Source organism: Gymnoscopelus braueri (genome assembly GCF_963280865.1).
Source record: "Gymnoscopelus braueri genome assembly, chromosome: 1".
NCBI lineage: Eukaryota > Metazoa > Chordata > Actinopteri > Myctophiformes > Myctophidae > Gymnoscopelus > Gymnoscopelus braueri.
Window position 1 is genome coordinate 28,064,203 of NC_137603.1, and position 13,463 is coordinate 28,077,665.

At 40.9% G+C, this 13,463-nt stretch overlaps 1 protein-coding gene across 2 annotated transcripts in view; it reads right to left on the reverse strand.

Moving 5' to 3' along the window:
* Nucleotides 1-13,463, reverse strand: part of galnt18b (UDP-N-acetyl-alpha-D-galactosamine:polypeptide N-acetylgalactosaminyltransferase 18b) — an 85,920-nt gene that overhangs the window by 34,482 nt on the left and 37,975 nt on the right. For both annotated transcript variants that reach the window (XM_080429542.1, XM_080429543.1), the window contains exons 2-3: nt 10,043-10,238; nt 9,023-9,189 (exon numbers count right to left, since the gene is read on the reverse strand). In XM_080429542.1, coding sequence (XP_080285668.1) covers nt 9,023-9,189; nt 10,043-10,238 — 363 coding nt within the window. The remainder of the gene's footprint in view (nt 1-9,022; nt 9,190-10,042; nt 10,239-13,463) is intronic.

Here is a 13,463-nt window from a genome sequence, read left to right on the forward strand (position 1 = left end):
ATGCTTTGATCGCTGGACCAAACAGGAAGCAGCTTGAGTCAGCTTTCCAGCATTCCATGGGTCTTACTGTACATAAGGGGATATTGCAATAATGACGACTCAGCCCCTACTTATGTTCAAAAACACGAGGGCAAGTAAAGGAATGAAGAAAGTCCACTTGCTTTTATTTTCTTAGTAATTGCCAGTTCCTGCCACACGTACTTTGGTCCCTGTCGCTGCCAAGCCCCACTGTTGGTTTTTGGGGGGGAAGTAGACAACCACATGCCTCCATGTGCCTACACATGGATGGAGTCGTCAACGGCTTCTTTTCACCTGACGGCAAGGAATGTCACCAGGAGAGTGTACACATAACATGCAGGGAGGTTCACGCCATTTCCCCCAGGTCCCCCTCCCCGCAGAACAAGCAGCATGACCACCATCCAGTAGGAGTCGCTCATGCAGCGACAATCCCACACAATCCGCTTGCCGGCATCCCACCCTCGGCTCGCAACACTGGCAATTGTTTTCTTTGGAGCCTGGCCAATACGGAGGCACTTCTGCCGTGAATTGGCTGAGGAACAGTATATTGCATGCTTCATCACTGTTGCATAGTAAAAATGTATTAGCTGAATATATTTCTTTAAGTTATTAAAACATTGCATCTTTATAGCGATGCTTGGAGTTGCCTTGGTCTTTTGCAGCATAATTTCAATGAATTTTCAATACGTCTCAGTGAATCACCACATCTTAGAAGACAGATGTCCATAATGGAAGCGTCGAGGTGCCATTCATTTCGAGGAGCATAGTTATAGTTTTACACACTGAAATTCAGAGTCACGTACAAAATGTCAGCAAAAGCAGGTGCTTCACAAAACCACCATTACACAACAACACTATTCTGTGGTATTTACATGATGAAGCTGTGTGGGAGATTTCATGCGTCACGACGTGTTTCATCACCATCACCCTTTTATAAAACACCTTTTACTCTGCTTTCCCTTTCTGAGCGATGTGGTAAATGGATCTGAACACCCCTACCAGACACATGCTTATTTATATCTGACAGCCCATCAATCACTTCTCACAAAGCCCACCATACAGAAACAGCAAAATCCCGAAAAGTCAGCAAAACACAGCAAATATCTAGTAACATTTTACTTATGACACAGCGATGATGGATTATTAACAGAGTGGAGTATGAGCCATTAGACACTCTCATAATAGACATTCTTATAGACTCTTCATGACACCATTTACAAACTGCCCTCTTATGGCTAACACTATTATGTTATTATTGATTAAATACAGTTATATTACTACATGGTTCATTATATTTGAGTTTGTTTTGGTAAATCATAATTGTGTTACCGTCCGAGAATTACATTATATTAGACTGTAACATTGTTTATTAGGATATTAAGGTTTTTTTTTATTAGGTTTTATTAGGTTCTGTCCGGTGGACTACTGGTTTGACATTTCCAATATAATTCACCTGATCTACGAGTGATTGAGACATGAACCTTCAAAGCGTTGAGACAGTTTCTGCTCGGACATGATTCGATGAAACACGGAAGTGTCGATTCGACACGGAAGTGTCGGATGGAAGTATTGGACGGACACGGTGTGAAATAGACCACTGGTTCTAAAACTAATTTGACTCAGGTCACCCCGATAAATAACCTTTTATTTACCGGGGTGGGCACTGTTCCGCAGCAATCACGTGATCACAACAAAATGAAGCTGGTTTCGTGTAGTGTTATTTATAAAAGTCCCCTTTTCTCTGCTTTTGGCAGAGAAAAGGCCACTTATGGCCACTTTTAACTGGCCATAACTATGGAATGGATTACCGGGAAAAAAAAATCCCCACGATTCTGTGAGACCCCTGTGCGTGTAATGAGGTGATCGCGGTGAGGACGGTGATCACAACAAATATTCCATGATTTTTGAAAGGTACAGTAAAATCGCTCGTTTTCGCTGGCAGTGGGTTGACACTATTACACCATTTACTCTGGCAGTTAAAGAGTTAAGTACAAAGTGGTTAAACTGAAGTGATATTGATCAATTCCAAATATTAATATAGAAAAGTATTCTGCGTCATCCCTGGTTTGCGTCACGGCACCCACTTTGAGAAACCCTGAAATAGACAGTGGAGCACGGACGTTCAGTGAAGCTTTAAGAAGCTTTTAGATCGCCTATGTGTTTATTGTTTTATGTGTCTTTAAGTGTCTTGTGTGTTCAACCCTTCGCGCTCGATAGAGGAGACAATGTCGACAGCAGTTTTAATAATCTAAATAATCTTTATGGTTATTAGGCTAACCCTCACCTGTGGCTTAAGTAAATTGTTAGCATAATAAGCATTATTTATCTCTCTCGTCTGTAACATAAGCACTGATTGTCATCTCCCACAAGATTACTAAAACACAATATGACTGAGATATTTGAGGTTGGACAACATTTGGCCCTTTGATCTCTTCATATTTTTCTATTACATATATGTGTTACTTAATGGCTTGTGTTTGCAGAGACAGAATATATTTGAATATGCAGAATATAACAATACAACAGGGTGATAATCAGAATCTCATTATGAATGATTGAATATAGAATTGTAGTATTGTATGTACAATAGTCATTCATGTTAAAGAATAACGGTATATTCTGTTTGGAGATACATATTGCAATTGCAGCCTTAAGCCAGTGCACGCACGCACGCACGCACGCACGCACACACAGACACACACACACACACACACACACACACACACACACACACACACACACACACACACACACACACACACACACACACACACACACACACACACACACACACACACACACACACACACACTCTTTGATTTGTTCTATTTCCTCTGTTTGACCAAGCTTATCCTTGGGCGATGAGTGTCCTTCATCAATCCACTAGGAACAGGGTAACAAGTACAAATGTTTTTTTCCCCTTCTCTACAAAGATTGATCAGACGAGATGTTTAGAGCAGACGGATGTTTCACACAAAAAACTAAAATCTCTTATCTCCATGTACAGGAGGACTTGCCTGTCGTACGGATGCCAGTTTCACCACTTCTAGCCATTCATGTATAATTTAGTTTCAAATGGATGCATACAACAGTGTCGATAATTACAATATTCAGAAGTGTGAAAACTGGAAGTAAGAATGATGAAGTGTAATGTTTCATAACGAAATCATAATAAAGCACATTGAGTAACAGCTTCATTACCCCTAAAGCCTGATGACCAAGAACATCAATCTTTTATGACTTACATCCAGTCGATGCTCAGTTGGAATTTAATAGGCTTTAATAGGCTTTGGAATGCAATACATTGGATTCAAGGAACAAACAAGGAGCATTCTTATATTTATGTGTGGCAAAAAGTGACAAAGTAGGGAGGGTGAGTGATAATCCTGCTACCCTTCATAAATATTAATATACAACATGAAATAAGAGCTAAAATGAAACAACAGAATACTGGATGCTAAGTTACTAGTCACAAGAATTTCACTGTGTACTACAATCAATAACATATTTGTGTAATATGAGGCATGGTACTGTATGTGACTCAATGCACACATGGAGATCCATTTTGTGCATGGCCGATGATGTATCATTAAGCGTTTCTAAATTCAAAACAGGTCCTTTGACTCCTTTCTAGCATCTGTTATAGCTGCAAATCTTATAATCCAGAGGCAGTGGGTGGGGTGGGACAGCAGTGTGGATATATCATTCCTTATTGTTAAATGACAATGTGCGCACGCTGCAGTGTTCAATGCAGCTGTGATCTGGGCTTCCTCTATTATTATCTCCTCTATACTCATGAGTCTGATTGTCAGAACGCCCCCCCCCCCTCCCCCCCGACAGATGTGCCTCCTGCAGATGTGCAGCATGAGTGAGACACAGGTTCAACTGAGGAATGACACAGTTTGTTTCTACAAGTAAAGGAGGAACGTCCACATTTTCATTGTCTCCAAAGCACAACTCGAGCTTTACACACACAACTTTTCCGTTCACTTGAGTTATGAAATTATGAAATCGTGCGGCAGTCTGTCTAACACATGTGCCCCTGCTCTGTCACAGCCAAACAGTCATGCATGTCACTGCTCGAGAGACATCCTCCAATTAACCCATTAAGACCGGGAACGCGGATCTGTGTCATTTTAAGATTTCTTTTGCTATTAAAAAATAGCAGATATTAGCAGATCTGCTATTTTCTTAAAGTTGAGGAAAATTTGTTTGAATATGGGGGTTCCTGGAACAACATATTTTGAGATGGGGGTCTGCGGCCAAATACATTTTGGGGGTCCTTGACATGGAGCACCACTGATATAGCAACATACGTTAAAAAAAAACAACTGTTAGGACATTTTGTCTTTTGAGTTACAAATTTCAAAAATTAAAAAATATATATATTCAAAGATTTGCAGAAATGTTCATGATTTTTCAAAAAATTGCAGATCTACAAGCTCATGGCACGGCACTCTGTGCTGCGCAATGAGCTTGTATATCTGCTATTTTTGAATAACCAAAGTACAAGATAGTGGTTAAAGTGGTTAAATCTAAAATGACAGATGCTTTCCCGGTCTTAATGGGTTATGGAGGAATCAGCTAGGTCAATTTGCCCTTCTCTCCCCTGGTGGTTACATTGTCTCATGCATGCTAATGTCCTTTTGGGGGGGTGAACTCTGGCAGTGGCAGATGACTATTATAACCCGTCGGATGTCTGGGACGTTAGCCGCATGGGAGGATGCCTTAAACAACCTCTGAACCAGACCAGTGGCTCACAGTCCTTAGCATAGATAAGATGTCCAATCATGGTAATGACGATAAAGAGAGATTCCTACCAGAAGGCATCTGACAGTGCTGAGGCAAACAGGTTGAAGTGTCATTAGCAAAATGTCAAAGCGTGACTTGCGTCCCCGAAGCAGCTAAAAGGGGCTTCTCTCTGCCTTACAATGATGTGATAACAATCGGAGACATTGTGGGATGTGATCATCCACTTGAGCTTGGAGGCGAGGGAGTAACCTTTTAGCATTTTCCTCCACTCACTTTTTGAATGATTTCTTTCCCCCCTTCCTTTTTTCTTTTTTTTAACCTTTGTTTAACCAGGCAAGTCATTAAGAACTGGCAGCCTGAAAAGAATCGAAGGCTCTTGAGGGAAGGGATAAGAGCTAAAATAAATGAAAGTTTAAATAAAAAGTTTAAAAGACAGCAGCACACATCTAAACATTTCCAAGCATTGCTACATCATGACAACAAGCATTACATAAATCATATACAGTCTAGCACACAAGCATCGGGCAGACTATCTACTACATCAGGCAATACAACAACACGAGTAGCATACACAAGCAGTAAGACAAACAGGCAAAGCAAAACAGCGACAGCAAGAGAGCAAAAATATACACGGGACAACAATGCATGGTAACTTTAGATACGGGATCACGTCTCAGCCTTCTGGGTAATATGGCACTGTAAGACAATAGCGGCATGAGGGGGAGGAGGGCTGTTCTTACAGCTCACTGAGCTTACACAGCCATGTAACAGGATTCCTTTCAGTTGCGGGATTTGAGAGATAATGATACATATACTGTATTGTTTGTATAGATTATTTCGTAACGGATATTTTTCATGATAAAACTATTCTGCAAGCCCTCATTTATTTATGTTGGTTCACCTCTAACTTCCAGTTTCCTTGTTACAGAACCACAGTCTACAGTGCTTTGCCTCAAAAATGACACAGCCTTGTTGCATTTTCATGGCTTTTCATGGCTTGCTGCCATGAAAAGGTATTTTAAGTCTTACTCTAACTCTACTGTAGGCTACTTTTCACAGCTGACTTCAACTCTATCATCCGTCCTCAGTGTACCAGCAGGGGTGGCAGTAGCCATTATTACGAACTGGAAGCCAACCATTTCCTCATTAATAGCATAGCACTGAGTTAACAAAGCACAGCAATCCAATGTTCAGAGCATTAAGCCGGATGTCTTCTAGACTCTGCGTTGTTTAGGCTACGCCCTGTCAAATGGGCTGTAATCATTAGGGATCATGAATGCAGACAAGATATGTGCAAACACTTCATTACCTTCCTGAATGCTCGTCTACCTCGAGGCAGATTCACTGTCTGTCTGTCCCACTAATTGGTATTTTTCTTCTACAGTATTAAATCCAATGAGCACAACCGCTAATTAATAACATGAAAGACTTATAGTAGACCGTGGAAAGGAAGTAGACAAAGAGCAGAGGAGTAATTATTAAGAACGTGAGATTACCACTCAGACACTATATAGGCTGAAGGCTAACAGCGCATCATCCACCATGACAAATCCCACTAGTCTATAGTGTGCCATATGCTCGGAGCAGAATGAGATGTGAGCTATACCAAGGACCACCTACTATACAACACTCTATTAGAGAATACACATTCAGTCCTACATGTATACTCTGTAATAGTTGCTCATTTTAACCACACAAACCCAAGTGTCCCTCTTCTGAGGCGAACAATCGGCAAAAATAGCAGATCTACAAGCTCACAACACATTGCAAAGTGACGCATTGTGAGCTTGTAGATCGGCTAGTGTTGATGGAAAAAAGGAGCAGACCTAGTCAACTACGAACATTAATGTAGTTGTATAGATACACACGGAGATAGACGGGAACGCCCAGGAACGCCCTTTCGATTTTGTCTCGGGGGGAAAACAGAACGATCTGCCTCATAGAGTTACATCATACACGATCGTTTGGATCACTTTCAGAGCTAATTTATGGACGATAGAAACATTGTCAGCTAAGAAAGATCCAACAGAAGGACAGCTGGAACACAATCATCCACTCGCCCTCGGAAAAGTTGACTTATTATTAAGATATATGTGACTAAAAAGACCAAACATTGCCAATCTATGAGCTCACAGCGCGTCGGAACGCGACGCGTTGTAACTGTGAGCTAGATTGGCAATGTTTGGTTTATATTCCCCCCAGAATACGTATACTGGGGTTCATGTGGTTTATCAGATTATCTTTATATCTTATTGCATGAGTCAAGTTTCAGCACAAGCACCACTGAGATCGGAGATCTGTTTCCCTCTTTCCATCTCCGTCTGAATACCAAAACACTCGCCCCAAAACACAGTCGCCCCGGGGCAAACCCGCCGGGATTCACCTGGTATTCCTAAACGTAACCTCAGTAAAACTATGCCTAAACATAACCTTATTCCTAAACGTAACCTCAGTAAAACGGTGCCAAAACATAACCTTATTACTAAACTGAACCTCAGTAAAACTATGCCTAACCCTGAACTTATTTCAAACCTCATCCTCTGTAAAACAAATACAAGAATACAAGAACCGCTGGTCGGTGAAAGAAATGGGGGCGAGCGTGTTTTGGGGCGAGTCTTCTAGTTACCTCCCGTCTCTCTCTTTGTTACCAAACATGTTTACATATGCACAGTGTTTAATCGCCTGGTAGAGACACTATTACAAGATATGATTAATTAAACTTACCATAATATCAAAACCCAACAGCCATTAAGTCATCAATAATGTTTATAGTGAATTTGAAGTACAGTTTAGAGACTGTTTTGTGAACGGTATACCGACGCCATTACCATTTGGCGAAGTGCGTCATTTAATATCATGCAGGATTTACACACTGCTTTAGCTCCGTGTTCATTGCCAGATTAACAATTGTGTTTTCTGTAGGTTTTTAAACGAGGATAGTCTAGGGTTTGGCTTGTTTTGTGTGTAAATCACTGCATGTTGACTGCGTTTCCAAACTGTAATGGCGTCGATGTCTCCTGTACTTGGAATTCACTAAAACGTGTTCTATAAACATCATTGATGAATGAATGGCTTTTGCTTTTTGATATTATAAGTTTAATTGATCATATCTATAGAAAATGTAATAGTGTCTCTTACCAGGCGATTAAATCCGTTAACCTCGGGCCATTGTGTTGTGTTGGATCCTCTGTCCAGTCAGGACAACATTCCAATCGGACTCTTGTTTAATTTGCTAATGTAGCATTCCTTGTCGAGTGGTAACAAGGTTCTGTGCCTGTGATCTGGCAAGCCATGACGCCTGCTTTTAAATTGGTATACTTTTACAGCATATGAGTTTGAAAACCCCACATTCCTCCGTCTATACCAGCTGGGGGAAATCTGTGTTTTCCCCTGAGCGACTACGCCGTGTAACGTAGGTTCAGGAGTGGAGATCACCCTCTGCTTATCACAGCCACTCCCCGTCCTTTATCGCTTCCCTGTCTACCACACCTACCTTCATTCATTAGCCACTCCCCATTCATAATCACCCCTATCCACTACACCTGCCTCCACTCACCTCAGCCAATCCTTGTTGCAATCACCACAGTACATATACACCTGCGATCTCTCAACTATTGTTCGTGCTCCACAACAGACCAAACCTGGGTTGTGAGTACTTCTTGTAGATCGTCTCTTTCTGCCTTTCATTGCTTTCAAGTTCGTCCTCCTCCACCCCAACCTCCTCTTTCCCCCTCGATTCTCCCTCTTCTCCCTTCTGTCTCTACTTCTCTAGGAATCCAGGGGGGACAGTGATGGAGCCTAGACAACCGACCGCTCCCCGAGTAGCGCAACGATGGCCGTTAGCTCCCGAGACGACTCCCCAATAAGCCCAGTGTCGCCCCACCTTGGGTTCCTCATCCCGTTCCACGTTCATCTCATTTCATTTCAATAAATCGTTAAACTTAAGTACAGGTGTGGTCTCCAGTGGTGTAACGCAGAATCGAGGGGCCTCCCTGCGGGAGTTTCACGTACATGCACGCGCGGGTCTAATTCGGGTCTAATTCGGTTCTATTTGACCAACATAAATTAACTTTTTAAAAATGTTTTTGCTGTAAAAATATTTGTATCAGCGCAGGTGGGGCCCCCCCTGCTGGTGCCCCCCCCCCCGCACCGCATCACTTGCTACCCCTCCGTTACGCCACTGGTGGTCTCTTACTAGTGAATATAGGGTTGGAGTGATTAATTCCACTTATGGTAGTTGCTTATTTCTTACCATTGTTGCTGTTGTCATCTACAAGGACGATCTCTTTGAGAAGATGAGAAGGTGTTCTGTTCATGGCGGAGTGAATAGACCGCAGGATGACAGACAAGGCCTCGTTCACAAAGATGAAAACAATGCTCACTTGAGGGAGATTTGAAGGATATGTAATGTTCCTGCATCTGTGGGGACAGATAAATAATTTGGAAATTATATCATAGCGAAGTGGAGATAAATCAGGCTTTATTTCTCGAATAGCGGTCAAATTATAGATTTTCTGTCTTGGGAGACTTACATGGCTCATAGCACTTAGAGTTTGAGTAAATAATTTACTTGCAATACATGGCAAATAGAGCTAAATATCTCTGGAAGAAAAACTTATATAAAATATAGTTTAAGGTACATTGGGTGGGAAAGCATCAGTGAAAAAATAGGGTGAAAATCCATTTAGTCCGATTTTGCATTTAAAATGTATTATGGTATTATTTGATAGGGTTTATAACCGCATTAATTGTCTGGGTATTTTCAGAATGATAAGACTCTCATGGCCATAATACGAGAGCTAGTGTGTTTTAACACATTTCTTTACACAGGTGGGGGTGTAATGAAATCCCAAATGTTTTAAAATCTGCATACCTTGAATAGCTTTAAGGGGGAAAAAAGGGGAAGTGGAGTAAAATGGCATGTGAAGCATTTGAATGTGATGACTTTTTTTTTTTAATGAATTTGTATATTTATTTGTATTTTAATAGATTTCCTTTGTATTTTTATTTAATTTGTATTTGAGTGGACACTACTAATGATACTACACTATAAGATGAGATATATATTTTTTGTAATATCTTGATGTACAGTATACTGTATGATAAAAAATTGTGAATTTGTCAAATAAATTCAATCAATCAATTAACTTGATTTCATTGATCTACATACTTATACAGTGAGAAGCGCACAGGGATAAGTGCTGCTCCAAAAATGAATTAAAATGTTGTTGTTTTTTGCAGCAATCTGCCTGTATGCTGTGTGTTATCTTACCCATCAGGCCTGAGGTCTGCGATGGTCCTGTCTAAGGACAGACGGTCACTAAGGTAGCTATTATAACCATAGTACTGGAACAACTTCAACGCTATCCTTCGGTTTTCCGGGCCCAACTCCTGGCCCCAGTGGGCAAACAGTGACGAATCAGAGAATGACGTGTCCATCTGAACATTTTCTTCCCTCCCTGGAGTCTCTGTAGGAGGTGCAAGAAGACAAAAATACCAACATATCATGGAATGTGAAACACATTACACATATTTCTAACATAACATCTCTGTGCTGAATATTATTTTCTTATTCTCTGCAAAATAAGGAAGTTGCCAGTGACCAATCAAGCAAAGCAGTCTGATAAGATCATTCTTTGGTGTCACAGCATGTGTCAGCATGTGCGTATGTTTGCAGGTGAGGAGCATGCTGGTAGCTGAATCTGGTGGTGCAATGAGCCCATAATGGACCCTTTTCACAGATGTGTCAAGGAAGGTTCAACAGGGTAAACACAGCTGCAGCTAATAAAATTTATAGTTAGTACATTTGATTTATGTGCTCTATGCTATGAAATGTTCCATAGAACATTTGCACAGCGGTTTTGACAGGTAAACACAGCTGAAAGTAATAACCTAATTGTGGGTGTGTTTCATTTAGGTGTTTGCTGTGTGCCAGCATAACTGACTTCCTGCTGGCAGCTGCGTTTACCTGTCAAATGGCTGCAGTGAAAAGCGGTCACAGCAAAATCCCTGGTTGGATTCCAGTCACAGACCTGTGCTGCACGTCTTTCTCTATGTCTACTCTCAGTTTCTTGTGTCACGACTCTTGTGTCTCCTCTAAATAAAACATAAACTGGCAAAGAAAATCTGCCTAAATAGCAGGTGAGCCTTTTTTTGTTTCAGTGGCCATGAGTTAAAAATGAATGAGGGACACTGACCACAGTCCTAGGCTGCATTTTAACTGTTAGAATGAAGAAAACATAGAACACAGCAAATTACACATTCTCTAATAGAGTACTCAAAGTGCAGTTAGTTTTGTCCACCCTACATGACCACAAAAGATCACCATTCACATTTGTAGTTTAAAACAATGTTGAACCATGGTACCTTGGGTTGTATGGTCCAGACATGAAATACTGTAAGTCAAAATATTGTCAGTCCTCTCTATCAATGCAAGCGCTGTTGAGGGTGTATATTAGTGTGTATATTGTTGCATATTTTTTTAATTATTGATGTTTCTTTTTAGTGTGATGTCTTCTACCCTGCTGTATCGACAGTGCTTTTCTTGCCCTGTAACTGTATCTGCTGTGCCGCCTTTCGTGTCTGCATTTCCCTCGCGGGATCAATAAAGCTCTTATCTTATCTTATCTATCTCTTCTGTTCTCTGTGATCAAGGAAGTGGAAGTAGCGGTTTCATTTACTTTCACTGTATGGTGAATAAATAGGTATCAAAATGACACTTTCAGTACATAAACGGATGCAAACAAATTCTAACAATCTATGAAAACCTGGAAACCCCCCAACACACACACATTTTTTAATTCCTTCTTCTGAAGGTGGTGTGGCGCACACAACCTATCAATTTCTATGCCACTAGAGAACTCCCATCATCGACAATATAATATACACCTCTTTCACTTTCCCAGATGTGAGTACAAGGACTATATATACTGTATACATTCTGGTTCTTCAACCACAGAGCACAGAAGCGACAGATAATGATGATCGACATTATTTGGACTTACATGTAAATATCATGCTGAGGTAGCTATACAACCCAAGGTTCCACCAAAGTTCAACATCAAGTTAAGCTGACACACTGATGTCTTACAGTGCAAGGAGTAGAATAGAGCAGATATAGAATAAAGCTGTTACAGTATGTACACTGTATACTGTATGTATTTCAACGTGATATTTTTGAACAGCAGAACACTGTGGCACCGCAGGAACAATTTTGCGCGTGTATGTAGGCTAATCTCTGTGTGAGCCCTAATTAAAATACCACAGTACACACAAGGACATCAGCTTTGACTTATCATTTGATAGCCAGACTTGCTGATCAAAGCAGTGTTAGTCAACATCACCGTCAGACTACAAACCTTTTTTCATGTAATTTCAGGACATTATTAGATCAATCACAAAACACGAATAATACCCCTTGGATATCTCTATATAGTGTGTGGGGGTACAGATGTGTGTGTGTGTGTGTGTGTGTGTGTGTGTGTGTGTGTGTGTGTGTGTGTGTGTGTGTGTGTGTGTGTGTGTGTGTGTGTGTGTGTGTGTGTGTGTGTGTGTGTGTGTTCGTGTGCGTGCGTGCTTGCGTGTGCGTGCGTGCGTGCATGGGTGGGTGTGTGTGCATGTGTGTGTGCGTGTGTGCATGCTCCCACTATCACAGCCCATATTTATTTGGGCATGTAGTGCACAACAAATTTGTTAGGAGTATTGTGTTAGTCTACAGTATCAAGCTCAAGCTCAAGAGACAATGATAAGATAAGGTACGATATAAGGTACAATAAGATAAGATAAGACAAGATAACTCATGCATCCCCAGATGTCCTCACTCTCTGAACTCTAATGGTGGTTTTTGATGTCACCAACCTGAGCAATAATATGAGCAGCTCCTGTGAGGTCACGCTACGTTAAACAGTGGCGTGTAAGTGTAAGTACCAGGACAACTAATCTGTATACATTCTGGTTCTTCAACCACAGAGCACAGAAGCGATAGATAAAGATGATCAATATTATTTGGACTTAAATATCATGCTGAGGTAGCTATACAACCCAAGGTTCCACCAAAGTTAAACATCACGTTAAGCTGACACTGATCTTACAGTGCAGGAGTAGAACAGAGTAGATCTAGCATAAAGCTGTTGTTTCAATGTGATGTGAAAACACACAGAATGTGGAGGAAGGGGCGGGAATGGAATAAGAAAAGTTTGGGAACTGGATAAAGTAGAAAAAAGAAAGAAAGAAAGATTGAAAGAAAGAAGATAATCCTAAAATATCCAGCAGCTTTGCTGTAACTGTAATGCAAGTAGCCGGCTGGCTTTGTCACGAAATTCATAATAAGTACCTTTTGTACGCCTTAAAATATATTCTGCCTTGTTGGTGGTGGAAAGGATATTAAACTCAGTTTGAAGTTTTAATCTCTCTATTTAGAGCACAGGGCTTGGGGAGGTAGAGTAGCCTACTGTCTGTCCACATGAGGATTCGCATCCATCAACTCTTGTTGTCCTTGCTTTCCTTGCTTCAACACCCTGGCATTTTATTAAATAATCTCTCCTTGCAATACTGCTTTAAAAGTTTCCCAGGAGGGGGAAACTGAGTTTGATTTATTGGTTTGTATAAAAAATGAAATCTTTTCAGAGATGAATTTTCAGAATTCATTTGAAGCCAATATTCCAGAGATGAATCTCCAGTTCGCCTGCTTTTTA